The sequence below is a fragment of the Carlito syrichta genome, unplaced genomic scaffold, assembly GCF_000164805.1.
Source record: "Carlito syrichta isolate Samal-C Ts95f unplaced genomic scaffold, Tarsius_syrichta-2.0.1 Scaffold307196, whole genome shotgun sequence".
NCBI classification, from domain to species: Eukaryota; Metazoa; Chordata; class Mammalia; order Primates; family Tarsiidae; genus Carlito; species Carlito syrichta.
Genome location: NW_007251292.1, coordinates 157,167 through 177,889, shown reverse-complemented (window position 1 = coordinate 177,889; position 20,723 = coordinate 157,167). Strand labels below are relative to the sequence as shown.

At 33.1% G+C, this 20,723-nt stretch overlaps 1 protein-coding gene across 6 annotated transcripts in view; it reads left to right on the top strand.

The window, feature by feature from the left end:
- The window catches only part of GABRA2 (gamma-aminobutyric acid type A receptor alpha2 subunit), a 145,360-nt gene extending 128,990 nt beyond the window's left edge, over positions 1-16,370 (top strand). For 3 of the 6 annotated variants that reach the window (XM_021715568.1, XM_021715571.1, XM_021715572.1), the window contains 2 exons: positions 2,790-2,992; positions 14,794-16,370. In XM_021715568.1, coding sequence (XP_021571243.1) covers positions 2,790-2,992; positions 14,794-15,090 — 500 coding nt within the window. In that variant the 3' untranslated portion in view covers positions 15,091-16,370. Of the gene's footprint in view, positions 1-2,789; positions 2,993-3,046; positions 3,050-8,771; positions 8,952-14,793 lie in introns of all 6 variants that reach the window. The other 3 variants (XM_021715567.1, XM_021715570.1, XM_021715569.1) reach the window with 2 other exon arrangements.
- Positions 16,371-20,723: the final 4,353 nt, after the last annotated feature.

The window sequence follows — 20,723 nt, the reverse complement described above, 5'->3', positions numbered from 1 at the left end:
CAAAAAAAAAAAAAAAAAAAAATAGAAACAAAAACATTTGACAAAATCCAATACTCTTTTGTGATAAAAATTCAACAATAGAAGAGAATTTCTCCTACCTGATAAAGGGCATGTAAGAAAAGCCCACAACTAACATTAATTATACTTATAGGTGATTTTTCCCTATTATTAGTAACAAGATACAGATGCTCTCAACAATTTTATTCAGCATTATATTGCAAGTTCTTCCCAAGGTAACAAGACAAGAAAGATAAATAATAGGTATGAAAACTGGAGAGGAAGAAGTAAAATGATCTGTGTTTGCAGATGACATGATCTTATTTATAGAAGACCCTCAGGAAACCACATAAAGATTATTAGAGCTGAAGTTGAGCACAGTGGATTATCCCTGAAATTCTAGTGCTTTGGGAGATTGAGGAGAATTGCTTGAAAGGAGTTTGAGACCAGCATGGTCAACGTAATGAGACCCCCATATCTACAAAAGAAAAATGCAAAAAAAAAAAATTAGAGCTATTAAATTCAACAAAAAACTGCAGGGCACAAAATTAACATGTAAAAAGCAGTTGTGTTTCTGTATGCCATCAATGAACAATCAAAACAGGAAGTGAAGAAAACAATTTCATTTACATTAGCATTGAAACAAATAAAGTATCTGTAAATAAATTTAACCAAGGGAATGAAAGCCTTTTCCATGGATAACTACAGAATGTTGCTGAATGAAATGAAAGAAACTCTAAATAAATGAAAACATTTATTATATAGATGTATCTATCTTTCTATTCACATATCTATCTACCTAGTGGAAAGATATTTTTTGTTCAAGATGGAAAGACAATATGGTTATAGCATTCCTATCCAACACAATCTTCAAATTTAATGCAATACCTATCAAAATTCCAGTGACCCTATTTCCAAAAAGAGCAAACTGATTGTAACATCAAATGGAAATGTAGGGGACCCTGAATCAACCAATCAGTCCTGAAGAAGAATAAGAAAGTTGAATACAAATAAGAAAGGACTCAAGCTTCTTGATATAAGAGCTTACTCTAAAGCTATGGTCATCAAAATGATGTGAAATTTGCATAAGAATAGATATATAGATCAAGGGTATGAAAGTCCAGAAACAAATCCACATAACTATGGTCAATTTATTCTGAACAAAGTTTCCAAGATTATTTAATGAGGAACCAAAAGTCTTTTCAACAGATGATGCTGAAACAACTGGGTATCTATGTGCAAAAGAATGAATTTGGATATTTACCTAACACTATACACAAAAATGAACTTGAAATGAAGTAAAGACCCAGGTGCAAAAACTGAAATTCTAAAACTCAGAGGACAACATAACTCAAAATCTTCATGACTTTGGGTTAGCTACAACACTGATTTGCAATCACTATCAAAGAGAATATTCATTGTCCCACATCCTTATCAAAATTAGAGTATTCATCTTCTAAAGTTTTGCTAACATTTAGGTGATAACACTGTTTTAAACAAGTATCTCAGTATTTCTTTGTTTGTCTTTCCTTGATGCTGGTGAGGATCAATATATTTTCATACATTGATTTGATATTTTTATTTTCTGTATTATGTGTATATCATATATATAATACACATACATATATATGCATATGTATATCTACTTTGAATTTTTATTCTTTTGTACAAAAATCTCAGAAAGAAACCATCTTAGTCTAAAACTTCTCTAGTTTAAGGCATGTAAGCACAGTTATTTCTGTGTTTTTTCATAATAGCTCAGCAGCAGGTGAACTTAATTTACTTTTAACCTTTTATTTCCACTACTACCATCATATTTCTAGATGCAGTCAGTCATGATTAAATAGAATTATTGCTATTTGAATTCCTAGCTCTATTCTAAAGGAGAAAAAACTGCTTTATCTTAAAGAAAGTAAAAAAAAATGCAAAAAAATTTCAAAATACGAATGAGCACTTATTTAACATTTTCATTTTTTCTTTGAATTTAATGTATTTCCTGTTCATATAGCTGTTGGATCTCTGATAAAACAGGTGATTATAACCATTTTAAGGACTGATGGTGCAACTTGCCTCCTTAATTGTTGCCTTCTTTTTTATCTTAATTATTTTGACTTCCCTAACTACTGGCAAAAAGCTATCCATAAAAAGAAACTTGTTTATTATTAAACCTACAAAGTTATTATTTTTTAAGAAATTATGATTTATATTATGTTTTGTATTTAGTGGCTTGACTTATATTCTATAGATTCTAAGCTATATTATGAAAGAAATTATGTCCTCGCCATGCTTGGCAATCCAGTATTAATTTCATGCTTACGTAACCAGACTCGAATAAAGAATTTCTTAATCATAGTTCCATTGTGCTCACTGGTGTGGGTGATTGGTCCATTGCTTAGCATGAGTCAAATAAATGACAAACAAATTAACATAAGGCTTTTACAGAATCTTTAAAAAAATAATGTTAATTGGCAGTGAGTCAATTTAAAGTGCTTGGTTCTCATAAGTAATTCTACTTCAGCATCCCTAGTCTTTTTTAACCTCAATAGTACTTGAAAAGAAAAGTGATTCATACAGGACATAAATGAAAACTGAAAGCATTTTCAGAGTCATTACTTCAAGAAATATAATAGCCATTTAAGATAATTAACTTTACACTGTCATCCAGTATTTTTTTTAATTTTTAGTGAATAAAAATGGCAAAAGTTTTGGGAGTGGTGGAGGGAAAAACCCTGCTTTCTGTGCTGTTCTGCTAATACCTATGGATGTTTTGGTTCATGTCTTTTCTTTTGCAGGAGTGACAACTGTTCTAACAATGACAACTCTAAGCATCAGTGCTCGGAATTCTCTCCCCAAAGTGGCATATGCAACTGCCATGGACTGGTTTATTGCTGTTTGTTATGCATTTGTGTTCTCTGCTCTAATTGAATTTGCAACTGTTAATTACTTCACCAAAAGAGGATGGGCTTGGGATGGGAAGAGTGTAGTAAATGACAAGGTGAGTGAGAGTTTCCTTCTTAACATCACTAAGAAAATCCCCTTATAAATTCAGCCTGTAACAGATATGTCTAAAAATTGCCATTAAGAACATGCATGTACATATATGAATTAGAATCATATCAATTTCTTTTAAAGGGTTCTTGCCTGAAATCCTTTAGGAGTGCTTGTAGTAGAAATACTTCCATCAAAACCACTCCCTGGCATCTGTTGAGCTCTGTGTGCCAGGCACTGTGCTAAGGTTTTTACATTTGCTCTCTCATATTGTCTTTATGGCATCCTTATAGCTAGAGTTTCCTAAATTCTCTCTTTTTTTTCTGACAAAGACGCCAGAACTTAGTAAAATCATTTACTTGCTCAAGCTCAAACAACTGGTTCATAAGTATACTTGAACCCAGATCTGTCCTTCTGGCTGTTAAGGTTATGCTTTTAAATACCACACTGCTTTATAATAAAGAGATTGGAGAAAGAAAGTGGAAATTGACTTACCTGCTTTAGAATTCCAGGCTCTATCAATGGGTTGAACACTCTTCACCTATCCCCATCTCTGTTTCTTGATTTTAAAACACCAGGTAGCATTTTTATGTCTTCCATTTTGTGTGGAATAAATATGTTGGTGCTAGAATGCCTAGGAATTTTGAATTGCTAATACAGTCTAAAAGGGACAAGTTATTTGTTTTTTAAGATTAACTTCTTTTAAGGTTATTGGAGTTCATTTTTAGGTTTTGAATGCTGAAGCTAGCGGGAATTTTGTGCATTGATATAACAGCTGTTTCCTTTCATATTCTATAAATTATTATTTATTTGCCTTAAGAGGAGGCTTTGGATATAGCACAATGATATTTAAAATATTCTTAACAACAGTGAAAAGTTGTATTTAGAGGATTTCTTTTAATGTTATACCCACCAGAATTCTTTTTCTATTAAACTGAGAATAACATACTTTCCGATTTGATTTATCTTTCAGTCATTAATTATATATATATATTTTCATTTCTATTGGCCATATTGTAGTTTAAACATAAAGGCAGTGAATGTTAGAGTTTAAAAGTCTTTCTCTTTTTAAAAAATTTTTAAGCCATAGAAGTTTTAAGAAAATTACAGGTTTATTTCATTTTATAAATTGTGTTTTTCATACTAACAAGGCCAATAGATAGATAAATATTAGAAGGAATCTGATCAATTTTCTATGCTTATCTTCTGGACTGTTTCAGCATTTTGTTTATTTATTTATATTTATTGAGTTAGAGTCTCACTCCGATGCCCAGGAGTCTCACTCGGCCTCAGCCTTCCAAGTAGCTGGAACTAAGGGCACGCGCTACCACGCCCAGCTAATTTTTTATTTATTGTAGAGATGAGGCCTCACCAAGTTACCCAGGCTGGTCTCAAACCTGTGGGCTCAGGCAATTCAATCGTCTCTGCCTCCCAAAGTGCTGGTATTATGGGTTGAGCCTCCGAGCCTGGCCTTGATTATTTTTCAATGTTGATCATTGTCTGTATAGAATACTGCTTTTCCATTGTATTCATGCAATTACGTTTTCTTTAAAGCTACATTGGTTACCCATGCATTTTCATACTAATGTTTTTGGAAGATAAAATGTTAGTTCTTTGTAAATATGTCAAAAAAATAAAGGTTTTGTGGTATGAATTCCCATATAGAAATTTGTAGATGTGTTATTTTTAATATTAGAGAGTACAAATCTAGTTGGCATATTATCATTTGGCGTATCAAATGATATGCCTTGTCAATTCTGAACTTGGGAAATAGAAATTGCTATGAATGCAAAAATACAAGTTCTTGATAATACATTCTAAAAACAATCACCTATTGCTGACAAATGCTAGAGTTTAGTCTACCCCTATGTCAAATCACACATAGCCAGGAGAAATCTATATTGAAGTCACTGATGTTCCCACCTTTTTTTCAGGAAAACAATCAACATTGTTTATGCTGTTTTAGTTTTTATGATTTAGTTAAAGAGAAAAATGTATCAGGCATTGTGCTTGTTCTCATTCACTTTTCCATAGTTAGAGTGCCTAGCACAGTGTCTGACTCTCAGTAGGCACTTCAGAAATAATCTGTTGAATACAAAAATAAATGAGTTTCTGATCTGAAATTTGACAATATGATACGAATGAGAAGACTCTGCCTTCATGGAAAGGTTTAAAAAAAACTTACAATGGTAAATGTATCAATGGTTACTCTATCCAATTTCATGATTAAAATGAATTTTGAGAGATGTTGTATAAATGTACTTCAGAACTAATAATGTCCTTAGAATGTAAAGGAAACCAAGAAGGGTGCCCAAAAGTAGCATGTCAGTGTAATCTACTTATACTTTAGTATTCCTTAGATTTAATTTTTAATTGGAAAATACTGATTTTCTTAAAATGCAGAGTTTTTAAGCACAGGCAGTTTTTGTATTTTTTCTGACTAACCAGACTGATGGAAGTCCTCTCCTTTGGTCTAGAGTAAACATGAGTAAATGCAGTTAAATTATCTGTCAATCCGAAGAGCATATTCAAAGACACATATTAATATTATATGTTTGAAAAAATATATAGTTAACATGCTTGCATGCAGACTGCACAATCTATAACTTCCATGCAGATTGTGCTCTGATGACATTTAACGTAAGGTTTTGCAAATAAATAAATATACTTATTTATATTCAAGCTACTTTGGAGCCCTATACTAGATGACAAAGCTTACTTTGCCTCTATGATCAGGACTTTATACTAATCTGAGCCTCAGTTGTGAAACTGTGCAACAAAACCTTACCATTCTAAAAATGAAGTGCTGGATCGATTTGCTCTAACTCCAAATGTGTATGCCCTTACATTTGCAAAAGTATCTATTTATGCAACACCAGGATCTTCTGGAAACTTCCTTGATACCCAGTGTTCTACCTTTTGCACAGGACAAATTCTTTTACTCTAGCTCTTGATCTCTTCTTTCTTTCTGAAACTTGTTCCATTTGTCATTTTTTTTAAATCTTATTTCTTCAGCGACATCTTTTTTCTTTTCAATGGCCTCTTTCCTTATGGCTTAGAGAGATGTTTAAGGTGCTTAATTTACCATAAAGGCAAACACAAAACTCTTTCCAGATCCTACTTCACTGCTTTCCCTTTCCTCAGATTTCTACATTCAAGATTTTTGAAAGTGTTGCTTACAGTGTTATCTTATCATTTTCAATTCAATTCTCAACCCATTACAATCTGATTCCCTTTCCATTTACTGTCTTGTTACTGAAGGGCACCAAAAACCTCCATGTTTTTGGATTTGATAATAATTTTCCTATTTTTCTCGACGGATCCCCATTAAACCTCCCTACTGTAATGCTTTACAATCCTATTTCAGGCCCAACTCAGCAAAAATTTCTCTCTTATTCCTCCTTAAATCTGGCCTCAGAAAATCAGCTTTCTTTTCTCACATCCTGGCAGCTGCCACTATTCATTCTATCCTCTGAGATTCCTTGCCAGAGTTCAGAGTGGACCCAGCCTCTCTGGCATCTGTTCTTGTTTATCCTGAAAGACTGTCAATTCGGCTTTCTTTTATGTTGTTTTTGTTTTCCCCATTCACTGTGTGTTTTCTCTTAAGGGTTTTACTCACAATGTTTGCATGAATATCTGCAGCAGTGATCACATTATCTCCCCATTTGCCAACCCAAATCAATCTATCTATTCATCCCCAGCACAAATACCAATATCTCACAAAATTTCTGAGCCTTTCCTCTCTGCCGCCAGAAACGATTAGGTCCCCATCATAAGTTTGTAGAGTACTCTACTGTTTTACATTAGAGCCCTGGTCATAGTTTGCATTTCCAATTTCTGAACTCCTTCACTGAACATAACAGCAATCTTTTTAAAAAAAATCATGTATTCCTGTTCCTTTGCACAGTGTCTTGCATATATTTGGTGCTCAGTAAATATGATATGAACTAATGAGGTGTTACCAAATCCAAATCTACAACCTATGGCTTTATCTTACTGTTCTGGGTCATTATTTATAGCTGTAACCCACATCTTCCTTTTAACTTTCAGGATCTTATATCAACCTATTCCCTAGATGTTTTTATCTTAATATAACATCTCTGTATATCTTTTTTAAAAAGATTAGAAAAATAGACAAGCATACAAAAGGCAACCTCCTAAAGTGATTTTATATCTTTCCACTGCCTATACCTAATGATTCATCAGTAACTGGTACCTCAGTGAATGGCACAACTTAATCTTACATGGCAATAAATTGGAAGTATCTCTCAACATCTAACCAGACATTAAATTATATCTAATCTTCTTTCCGATATGTCTTAGACTGTATCTTCACTGCCTCTCAGTTTTTAATAGCTTATCTATTGCTCCCTATCTCTAGTCTATCAGTTATCCTTCTAAAACATAAATCAGACCATTTAACTCTTCAGTTCTCTAATGAACTATTAAAGACAACTCTTCAAGGAGCAAAGCTAATACGGTCCAAGTGTATAGTCTTCTTGTATTCTTGTGTACATGATGAATATCAAGAATACTTTCTTGTTATTGCAAACTTACTATGTGCCTGGGGATATCTCTGCTTTAGAAATGAGAGTTGGTCAAGTAAACTTACTTGGTCAGGATCACACATCTAATAAGTGATGCATGCACATTTGAAGATAGATCCCAAGCTCGTGTTTGCCTTCTTCTTTTAACCATTACAAGCCACAGTCATTTCTCCAAACATCTAAACTTCTTCACAGCTTCACCACATTAAACATGCTGACTCCTCTTGCAATAATACCTCTTCTTTCTTCCCTAACTGACTCCTGCCTATTCCTTAAGATTTATCTTAAAAAAAGAAAAAAATTATCTGACCTTAATCTCAAAACATTGCAGAATAATGAAATTGACTCCATGACCTCCAAATTGCATTTTCAAACCACTTGACACAAGTTCTTTTTACACTATCAAATTAAGTTATAATTTTATTGTAAATAAATATATTTCTAACACTGTGTTAGGGCATCAGAGTGGATAATTGTTTTGCCTTATGTATTGTTGTACCTTCATCTGGCACATGACTTATTGAGTTATATAAAAACATAATTAATTAAATTAAAATTAAAAGATAAATTGAAAAATATATATTGTATAGTATATATAATATATTATATATATTTAAATTCGTTGAGATTGCTTTTGTTTCTTAATCTGAGTCAATCTAAATTGTCTAAGAAAAGTGTAGGAAACACTTCATAATAAGTTACTTAAAGCTGTGATGGACGCTGCCATTGTCCATCACATAGAAATGAGAGTTGGTCATTCTATTTTATTAATAGAAATCATCACATTTTCAAGTGCACTTATTCATCTATTTGTATCTTTAACATCTCATCTTGTTCCAAAAGAATTTCAGGCAGTTTACTGAAAGAATGCGTGCACTTTAATTATAATTAATAAAATAGAAATAAAAGTAGGATGTCAGGATGAAAGGAAAATAGACTCAAATAGCTCCACTTTTGGCCAGCACGTTAGCTGCCATTCATAATTGTAGTAGTTGAGCTTCAACTTCTGAGCTTCTTGGTGATCAAAGTAACACACTGGGGAAGGAAGAGTTATTTTTATTTGACCAATAAAATGGAAATGCGCATTTTTCTCAGAGAGAAGCTTTTCCTTACACTGAAGTCACTTAAAAATATATATCATTTGGGTTTTATATTAGGAAAAGCTGGGTACTGTAGCAAGTTATATCAAATTTTTCCCAATAAACGCAATAATGAATTTCATATTGATGTTTCTTGTAGTCCCCTTCAATAAAAGCTGAAGGCATTACATTAACATACAACTCAGTGAAAGCAATTCTTCAAGGATCTAAGCTAATATGGTCCAAGTATGTAGCTTTCTCATGGCCCAATTTAATCCAAGAAAAGACTTTAGAGTTCTTAGAGAAGTGGATGGACTGTTTAACCTCCAAACAATCTTCTGTAAGTATCACTTTTCTCAGTCAGGATGGTTAGCAGACAATTAACAATAGCATTATGTGACCAGGGAGCACATTGTTATTTTACAAGTAATGGGCTTACTAGTAGCCACAATGACTGTAAAAAGGCAACATGGTTTGGTAGAAAAAGCATAGATTTGCATTTTGGAGACTTGGATTTTTCTCCAAAAATGTTCAATATGAGAGCCCAATTTCCTTATTTTAAGGAACAGTCCCTGAGATTATTTCCAACTTTGGGACCATGCAATTGTTATTTTCATTCATATGCCAGGTCACTTCACTAATAGATGTTTACATGTTAGCTAGAAAATTGGCTCAAGTTGCTATCAAATTATCTTCTCTACTACTTAGAGGAAGCCAAGATTGTTTTGACATCACGGTGTAAGACATTTTGCTGTCTGTAAATGGGGAGTTTCCAGACTTGACATTTTAAATATATATCCAGAGGCTCCATTAAACTAATACAGTCAAAATATCCTTAAACCTCTGAAACATCATTCAAAAAATAGAATATCAATTAGTGTGAGTTGTATTCCCTTTTCATTCCACTTCAGTGACAGCTTAACTATCAGCAAACTATATAACAATATAGCTTACTTTTTTTTTGCACCCAGTTAGTGTATGAAAATACATTATTTATTGATTTTGGTTGTAAGTCCCATCCTTACCACTCTTGTATGAGTCTCAAATCATAAGTTTTTTTTTTAGTTGAGCTCATTTTATTAATTACCAGTTTTCCACATGTGTAGTTACCAGTCTTCCACATCTGTAAAATTGAGGATTTGCAGGATAATTACATAATAGAATTATAGAATAAGATATTGAATTCTGTTTCTATCAATATAATAAAGTATTTATTATATATAGTCTATAAGGTATATTATGTGCTACTTTATATGTTATAGTTACATTTTTGTCATAGTAAGCATTCTAGTGCATGCGATTCATTTCTCATAAAGCAAATATTTTTGAGCCTGCTCTGAGCCAGGGACTATGCTAGGAGCTCCATATTATATCATCTGTGCCTTCAAGGAGCTTGCAACTAAATTTAGGGGGGGGGGTGGAGAAAGAGATGTAAAAAAAAAATACATCCACATGTCATTATAGAGGCAAGCACCAGGGTGATACAGAAGGGCCTGGAAGGGCTAAATACAGTCTAAAGGAAGTGATATCTCAGTAGATGTGACTCGGGACTGAGTCAGCGTTAGCCTGGTATATGGGGGTACCGTGTTTCTGACCTGAGAACCAATGTGAGGTTAATTACCAGTTCCAAACAGAATTGTGGTGCCACTCACAGGTTAGGGAGTAGAGATTTGGACAGAAAGTGATAACACATGGAAGCAGAGTGTGCTTCTGGATATTTTGTGTATGTTTAAATTACCTATGGGACGTGTAGGGGCATAAGTTTAGTGAAAGATAATAGTTAAGAATTCCAGACCGGGCTCGGTGGCTCAGCCTGTAATCCCAGCACTTTGAGAGGCAGAGGTGAGTAGATTGCCTGAGCCCGCGGGTTCAAGACCAGCCTGCGCAACATGGCGAGACCTTGTCTCTGAGGTAAATCAAAAATTAGCAGGGCGTGGTAGCACGCGCCTGTAGTTCCGGCTACTTGGAAGGCTGAGGCGGAAGGATCACTGGAGCCTAGCAGGTCGACCCTGGGGTGACCGTGAACATGCCACTGCACTCCAGCCTGGGCGACAGAGTGAGACCCCAAACTCAAAAAAAAAAAAAAAAAAAAAAAAAAGGAAAAAGAATTCCGGAGTGTTGTCGTATCAGTCATACATTCAACTTTTAACCTTTTTTTTTAAAGGTTCAGAAACTCATTCTGTATCTGTGTATATTTTTGGCTATACCTGACTTTATTCTTCAAATTATATGAAGCAGCCTAAGTGCCTTAACACAGAAGTACGGTATTGGATTAGGCTACAGAAATTTAGGTAATAGAAATTATCTGAATTATCTGAACTTTTCTAGTTCTCAAAGTAAAAAAAAAAAAAAAGACTTGACTAATACAAAAATTTCCTTCATAGTAGTGAGTACTGTTTTGAACAGTTAATGCAACAACAGATTTCATTGTGTCTCTTCAACGGTCTTAGTGTAAACTGAGAGTTATATTAAATAAAGGAAAATTTAATCTGCAGGATTCAAAGTCATGTGACCAAGTATTAAACCTGCTGATGGCCTGTATGATATTCAAAAAGGTCTCTATAATGCAATTTATTACAACATAGGTCTTTTTAGTAGAAGCTGGGAGTAAATAGGAACAGGTAGCATCTAGTGATGGTTTAGAAGTGTGTAGCTATTTTTTAGTGCTGTCACTAAGCAAATCCGTGTTTTATAAGAGAACAATGATAAATGCATGATGTGGATTTTATCTGTAGATTCTGCTTTAGAAGGGTTTAGAATTGCAAGTCAGCTATTAATTCAATAATATTTTGCTCTGTATCATGATTTTAATTTTAAACAGAAAGTCTCTATTACTATATAGATTTATGTTTCTAATTTTCAAATGAGCCAAGGGGAGCTGTTTTCTCCTTTAAAACAAGTCTTTGTAAAATTCTGAGCCAAAAAAGTTTAACTATGTTTTGGCTATGAATTGGGAAGATGCAGCATCATAGCATTCTGCCCTTCATTCAATGAATTGGAAAGAAATTACAGGTGCCAACCACTGGGTTTTGAACTAAAAGTAGTACTTATGGCTGTTGTACTTTGCTCACTGTTAGTCCTGAAAATGGTAACATTTCCAAGTTCCAAGGGAGCATTTTGAAGCTAAAACTGTTAGCTTGTTAAGTGCTGAGTCCTTCACTGAAGTTTATATTTATATGCAGAGATTGAAGTTGTACTTTAAACAAGGAAGGAAAAAATAAGACTAATTTTGTTCTTTATGGCCAAGTCAATACAAGCATGCATTGGAATGATTTTTAATATCACTTCTTGTGGAGTTCACAGTGTTAGAATGAAACAAAAAATGCCAATATACAATATTCAGGGCTGATATTTGGCTGACACATGCTGCTACAGCCGTTCTGGTTATGTATAGCCACTATCTGGTCGGCTTTCTCAGAGTATTTGTTCTGCTTAGTTAGTTTGTATACTCTAGAGTTTGTTAAACATTTTTTACCTGTGCATGTATGTGCAACTGAAGGATATTCAAGTGGGGAGAAGGAAAGCGTTGGTTAAAATTAGCTCATAGTTTTTTTCTGTAGAATCAGAAGACATTTGCAACAGGAGACATTTACATTTTAAGTTTCTTTGTCTACATGTCTAAATCCTACAACATAATTCCTAATCACACTTAAATGTCCCACCTCCATAAAACCTTCCTTGAGTCTTCCCAACACAATGTTTATGTCTTCTTCTTTCAAAGACATAGTATATTATGTTACCTTTATATCTTATCTTGTACACCGGTAATCATAGTCTAGCTTATAATAGTTACGATTGTCACTCCACTAAGAGAATATATGTTTCTCTGTGTGGTTAGGATATGCATTAGTTCATTTATTTACAACAACAATTCAGTATGACTTTGGTGTCATTATCTCTCTTTTGTTAAGCTAGAAGCTGAAGAAGGGAGATGTTAAGGAACTTTCTTAAGGTCAAGATTCTTTATTTGTGCAATCTGATATCATTTTAAATGATACTTAGATTTGATTGCAATAATATAAATGCTATATGTTATATATATTATGAATTAAAGACTTTTTTGGTTTTGTTTTTGAAAATTGACCTACTGATATGAACCCCAACAGGAATATTTTAGGAAAAAAGTACCTCAAAGTTTCAAACAGCTTCCTCAGACAGAAAATTATATGGCATGGTGTTTAAAAGCAGAGGTTTAGAAGTCAGACACATGTAAGTTTGTGTGCCTTTTCAGCCACTTGGTAGGCAGGAGAACTGGTCAAGGCACAATACTTTTTTAGGCTTCACTTTGTGCTTATATCCTGGATTAATAATGGAATTTACTTTCTGTGTAGTAGTGAGGGTTGTCAGAAATGACACCCTTGGCTTAACACTCAGCCTGACACATTTTAGTACTTAAAAGATGTTAGCTATCATTTTCTTATCTGTTCTTTATTTGAGGATTTTCCTTCGTGTGTAACATGGAAACCGCACGTATCATTATTGACAAAGATAAGTTTTATAGCTTTTATTAAGTTACATATAGTAATCCTTCCTCCTTCCTTTCATATTCAAGCTAGATCTGAAAGAATATCTTGCCAGCAGGGGAAGGAAGAGAGAAAAACATCCATACCAATGAAGGATGGATAGTCCAGGCTGGTTTTTAGATCCTTCTGGGTTTTCAGATCTCCTTTTTTACTTTACTGGAGCATTTTGAGAATTCTTAATTAAAATAGCATTCTTAATTAAAATAACTGACACTCAAAATTCTATTCAAGGCAATTTACCTCTAAATTTGTAGAATAGTATAAAGTATCTAAATCTGTATAGTATCCCCTAAATGTGTAGTTTCTTTAAACAACTCACTATTTTAGATAATCCACTGCTGTCTGTCTCAATTTTCTTTGTATTTGGGAAACTAATGATGTATTTATACTAGTATGGAAATGCAGATAAATACTAGTTTTATTTTTGGGCTTCAGCAATTCAGTTATGTATTATGTGGCTGCCTTGTGGAAGGTTTCATGCTAAGGGCTGAGGTTACAAAGATGAGCAAGACAGAAGCAGCACCAGCCTTCATTGACTGAGAAAGGAAGATGTCAATCAAATGACCACATGACTAAGAAATAAAATGCTATGATGGAAACAACTTAGGTCTCTATCAAAGGTCATGAATGGGGAAAGAACATACGTTAGGTAGAGTGGTTAGGAAAGGTTTTCCTGAGGAAATGGCATTTCAATCGAGACCAAAATATGAGATGCTCAAGTGAAAAATAGGATGGGGAGAAGGCATTCCAGACAGGATCATTCTGAACCAGGAAACTACCATGGCCAAAAACAGCACCAAAACAAGAAGCATTTTGAAAACTGAAGGTATTTTAGTAGAACTAGTGTGTAATGAGCAAGGGAAAAAAAGTCATGGTAAAAAATGTTGTTTTTATTCTGACTTCCATAAGATAGTACTTAAGAGATTTAAGTGTAGGAGTTAAGTGATCCAATTTCTGTCTTTAAAAGATCCCTGTGACTACAGTATGTCTAATGACTGCACAAGCTCAAACCAGGCTGGAAGAGCACAAAGTTCAAGCAGGGATGACATGAGTGACAAATGAGTGTTTGTGATGATTGAAGTGGAGATTATTAAGTGAAACAGGGATGAGCTAGGCAAAATTCCAAGAGTTTGTAGTTCATTCTTCTATGTTTTTAGTATTTGTTACTTTGACATATGCATGCGATTATAATTTCCCACCATCTGAATAAGGCATTGCTGTATAATTTTGACAAAAGGGTGAGGGAATCCTGTTAGCAAGTTAAAATATGAGATCATTCATTGTAGGTGATTTGTTGTCTTTTAAAAAATATTTCTACATTTCACTTATTCACTTATTCATTTAACAAATGTTTGAGTGACTCGTAAGAGTAAAAATGAGTTCTATTGTTTATTAAAGTTGTATTTTTCTTTTTATTTTTTACATAAATAACAAAAAGTGTTTCTCCAGGAAGGTGGTACCACTGATTTTGTTCTGGGAGTTTCCTTATCATATGGTTTTGGAATTTAATGAACACCTTGATTTATTTACCCAAATTTCTTTTTGCTAATGAGTAATGATGTACTTTAAGATACTTTGCTTCAGAATTTGAGCAGGAGTTTGGAAAATTTTAAGTAGCAGGCTCAATCCTCACTTTTAATTTTTTGTGTTTTTCAATAGAAAAAAGAGAAAGCCTCTGTCATGATACAGAACAATGCTTACGCAGTAGCTGTTGCCAACTATGCCCCGAATCTTTCAAAAGATCCAGTCCTCTCCACCATCTCCAAGAGCGCAACCACGCCAGAACCCAACAAGAAACCGGAAAACAAGCCAGCCGAAGCCAAGAAAACCTTCAACAGTGTTAGCAGAATTGACAGAATGTCTAGAATAGTTTTCCCAGTTTTGTTTGGTACCTTTAATTTAGTTTATTGGGCTACATATTTGAACAGGGAACCTGTATTAGGGGTCAGTCCTTGAACTTAGACATAGGTTATCTTTGGGATGTATAGCAACATTATATTTGGTTTGTTTTGCTATGTACAGTCAGACTAATAACTGCTAATTTGTGAACCATGTACAGTATGTATATAATGATAATAGCTTACCAGTAGAACTTTAATGGAGACACGCATTTGCTGAATCATGGAACTGCTGGCAGAAAGCACTCCATGCCAAAAGAGCCATTGTCTTTTTTAAAGATTTACCCTAGGACCCGGTTTAAAGTGAATTTCAGATGACCTGATTTATTTCCTATTCTTCTAATAGCAGTGAAAATGGGACTCCTCAACAACCCTTTGTGGATCCTTTTGGTTTAGTTCTTAAATAGATGTAACTTTTACTGTTGCTTAATTATGATGGAAGATAATGCTGTCACTCATAGATGAAGTCTTCTAATTAACAGAACCTCGTGTCTGCCGTTTAAATTCCCTTCATGAGTGCTCAGAATCCCTGCTAGTATAATTGGAGGCTTAGCACACCTAAGAAGAAAAACTAGAGATTTGAAATCAGCTCTTAATTACTCTGTATAGTATCTATAACCATGTACATATTACAGCATGACAAACTCAAATAATTATGAGTCACCCCGACAGGATGTTAATGATGCCTACAATTTAATAACTATTGGAATGTCATGGTCATTATATTTTTAGCTTCAGAGTTTATTTGAAAGTAATAATTGAAATCCTACAATTTATTTCAATCATTGGAAACTACTTTAAGTTAAAAAAAAAAAGACAATAAATGTGTCTTACTTTTCCAGGTATGTGTTGCATTGAAATTGATCAGCTAAATTTTCTTGGTGCTGGAGACTGGAGAAAGCATCCAGTGTGGTTGCTGTGAAGCAACATTCATATCGGATTAGAAAATTGTGCCAAAAACTCCCACTGATGAGAACTCATAGGTGTCCCAGTCTATAGATGCACACTTATATGATTCTCTTCTTTCCTGTTTACTGCAAATTCTGCCTTAAGGCTTCTTTTCATCAGGACTCAGAAGCCACGAATTATAAAGGAAAGGGCAGTGTATTGGCACATTTTTCTGTCTTGAAAGCAGCTCTTTCAGATAAGAATTCATGTAAATCTGCTTTTGTAAATTGCAACTTTAAATTTCGCTGACTCAAATTTACAACTTTGTATACCAGAAGAGGTTTTGGTAAGGGTTGAACATTTTTAAACTGCAACTTTAAAACATCACCGACAGATTGTGGATTATTTCACATGCACAAACATAAACACACACACACACACACACACACACACACACACACACACACACATACACACATACACATACACACATATACATACACCCATACACATAGCTAAATTAGAAACCACAATTTTTAATTTTATATAATTACTAATTATTAATGAGTAAAATTCATTTTTCTTTTAATATTTACAAAATATTCTTATGTCCCTAAAATATGCTAATAAAATTTAACAATTGTGTATCATGCCTAGATTCAAAGTTTTTGGCATACCTAAAATACTTTTGATTGACATGTACATTAGCAGTTATTAGTTGGCTTTTACCAATACTCGCACCCTTGCGATGGTTTTTTTGTAGAAACATAAGTAGTAAATAGTGGCATTTCTTGCAGTTTTGTACAGTATTTGAGTATAGTGCATAAATAGGTATGTTCATAAAATCAATAAAATGAGTACCTTATGGAAATAAGCAAAATATCCAAAAATTGCTATTCCTTTGCCTCATTTTTTTCATTTTCTTTGTTTCAGTGTTACTCTATTATGTGCTTTGCATGATTGTATAAACCAAGGTCACAAATGCATTCTATTAACAGAATTTGCCGTGAAGACAGTCTTGACATTAAAAATTCCCTCCCAAAAGGTAAACCATAATCCTTAATAAAATAAAATTGTCACATGAGCTAATAAATGTATTTCTTGAATTCCCTTCCAATACCACCTTCTCTGTCCTCAAAATAGTCTGAAAATGTGCACTTTATTCATACATTGAGATAGAAGATAAACTATTTTCTTATACATTTAAACATAGCATAGCTCTTCTGTGTAGTTTAGGGATGTATGCAGTGTTATGAAAAAATATGCAATGCTTGAAGGCAAGCAATAAAAATGCTTTGTATGGTACGCTTAGTAGACACTTTAAGAATTTCTTTTGGCAAGAATGCATTGCCCTTTAACATCTGAATATAAGTTTATAAATATGTACATATGTAAAAGTAGTTGTAAATAACATTTTCTGTATGGCAACAGAAAAGACTCACCTATACCTTGAGCAAAGGGCTGTGGCTATATGGATGGTACCAATTTTATTAGCGCTTAACGTCAGATCGACCAGAAAATGTGTTATCCTTATTGTTATTTTTCATTTCATTTGTTAAAATCTTATATGAGCCTAATGGCATTCTGATAGTTTAGATTTTTCAATAGCATTGATCAGAATTTTCTGTTATTTCTCCAAACTTTTGAAGACTTTTTACATACTTTTTTTTTTAAGTTTAAATAAAAAGGAATTTCTGCCCTTGTAGAGAAAGTGAGGATGCTCCGTGGAAGTGGATTTTAAATTACAGAACCAGAGTTTTACTATTATTTTCCCTTCCAAACCAGTTTAAAATCAAAATGAAAAAGACATGAATTTATTATAATAAGGCCATTTTTTTCCGGAAATACATTTTTATATGCTAACGTTGGTCTCTTTGGCCCATAAAATTACACCTATTTTATGTGTTTGTACAGTGACATAAAGAGTCATGGTATGTACAAAATGTAGATAAATACATGTACATTTACAGTGATATAATCTCATTATTGTATAGATACTCCTCTGATTCAACTAATGTTTATTCAAAAAAAATTTTTTTTACCTCCAACTGTGTGCCATGCCCTGAAGTTGGTGTTATAATATCACTCATATCACACTCACTGAATTTAGTTGAAAATTAAAGTGCGTTACATTCTTATAATGATTTTAAATTAAAGATTATATGAAACATGTAAATTAATTTAGTACTGAGAGTTGTTCACTGTGCAATGATATAGTATGTGGAGGTGGTGGCTGTTTTAGTGTTTTCTGCTATTAATGTCGCTATTTGATGACAAAAATGGAATACATATAACCATTTAATAATTTTTTAAAAACTTAAGTGATTTTTAAGTACTAATCATAATGTTTCAAAATCTTTTCAGGGATATCACTATTTAGAATTTTTCTCAGGTTTGGATAATTGATCCCCTTGAGCCATGCTTCTCGATTTTTTTTTTTCTGAAATAGTTCATAGTTTATTTTAAAAATAACAAAGACGCTATTAGTTCACTCTTATTTTTTGGCAAATATATATTGTTCATTATATTTGGTATATATACACATATGTACACATATTATTTATTGAGATCAAATATATATATTTGCATTTATGTGGCTCTTCTTGTATCCCTGGTTGAGGTAACTGAACTCTGCCAGGACAGAATCGTGAATTCTAGACTTTTGGCATGGTCTGCCATCATTTCAATGAGAGGAAATATGAAGTCACTCAAGTCATCTCCTGCACTGACATGGTTCTTCAGTATCTGTTAAGAATTAGCTTCATGTGTTCCATGCTTGACGTCTTCAGGCACATGTCTGTGAAACATCGACATGTTTTTTACTTCATTTGAAATCTGGGGCCATATCCATAGGTATACAAAGCAGCTTCTTCCTGTGAACCTCCTGGGCACTCCTATATTCAGCTCTATATTTTTCAGGCAATTGCCACATTTTTTCTCATATGGAAAGACTCAGAATTTCACAGGAATCATAAGCTGGCCCATTACTGCCCTGTAGTGCCATTCATTTTGCTTTAAATTGAAGTCCCATAGGCACCTTGTACTTCTTTTTTATTAATCCAAAGTATACAGAGGCATAACATTGAAACTGGGGGGAAATGCAGTTATTTTTGACATCTGCATGCTTGGGAAATATGGACAGTGCATCAGGACCACTGTAATAGTGTAGACAAGACAAATTATATTTTTCTCTATTGAATTCATGCTTTAAAAATGAGTCAGTATTTAATAAAATTATTTAATATCAATAACCCTTTGCTGTAAAAGTTTATATTAAAGATATTAATATTTTCCATCCGTATTTAAGAGCTCATTTTTTTTTTCAAATTCGAAAAGAAAAAAAATGGGGAATGAAATATCAAAGAACCCACTGGAAAAGGTAGGCTATTGTTAATTAAACCAATTGAAGCTTTTTTTTTTTTAACTCCTAAGAAAGTGAACAAATTATAAATACCTATGTATATACACAAATATTTTAAGAGTCATGATTCTACTATGGAAAGCATCATAACTAAAATACTAAAACAAAGTCCATGTGAAAATTTTTTGGGAAACAATAATCAATAAATTATTCAAAATCTACTTGCTACAAAAAGTATGTATCATCCTAATTTGGTTTTTTGTTAAAATGCTTAATTATCAACATATTTAGACCACTGTTTGTTCATCTCGCTTTATTGAAATAGTTGTTTTTGTTTGTTTATATACAAAGGACATCTTATATGGGTAATTATATGCCCCACCTCAAACCAATCTATGTCATATCTAATACACAGCATCAGCGAATATCAACACTAGGAAAGAACATTGAACTGGCTTATATTTCATTTTATATTAATATTCCCAAAGAACTTTTAATGAGGTCTTAGTTCTTTTAATGAGGTCTTATGTCTGTGGTGTGTATGTGTTTTTATGTGTGTATGTGTATGCGTATAATTCCTAGTAATGCATAAAAGAACACTCAGAAATTCAGATAAATTCATGAACGGTAAACAATTTGTTTTATTAATAGATCCAATCACAAATGGAGATCTTATTAAACTAGCATTTAACTTGGTCAATAGAATAACTTTTACAATAAATTCATAGCAAATTTATGAATAAAATTAGGCTGGAGTCATACATAGGGTTAAAAACATCCCTCCTATATTGGTATAAACATTTTTTCCAATGTGTTTTAACTTGATTCTTTTGAGCCATTAAATTGAAGATGATCTTGCAATTCTGCTTTTTAAGAGAACAGAAAAAGTGTTGAATTCCAATTTCTCAATGGTGGCTTGCAAAAGCTCTTTTAAAAGTTAAATATCTAGTCAGTTGTTTGCGAATACTAAATTTACTATATTTGTCACTGGTTAGTTTAGTACCTCATTTTTTGAATTGAAATGGTTCTGAGTATATTCTTGTAGACAGCTCATCACATACAAGTCATGTCCTTTACATATATTACCTCATTTATTCCTCACAACAACCGTCATCACTGTGTGATTCTTGCAGTTCTGGAAGTTTAGAGTTTCTATATAATACACCAACACATCAGACAACTATATATTTTAGGAAAAGTTAAAATAGCTGTATTTTTCTTTGCTATAATTCAAATTTATATTTATACCTTTTTGGAACATCCAGCCAATACAAAAGTGACTATATGCTTGTCTACACAACAAAACAAATAAACAAACACTAAATAATAACTAAAAAAAAAAAAAAAAGAAAAACACTAAACAAGAAACTGTATTGTGCAGCAACCAAGTATCCACTTTTGTGGTACTAGTTATTCACTAACACTCAGTAAACTTTAGTTTC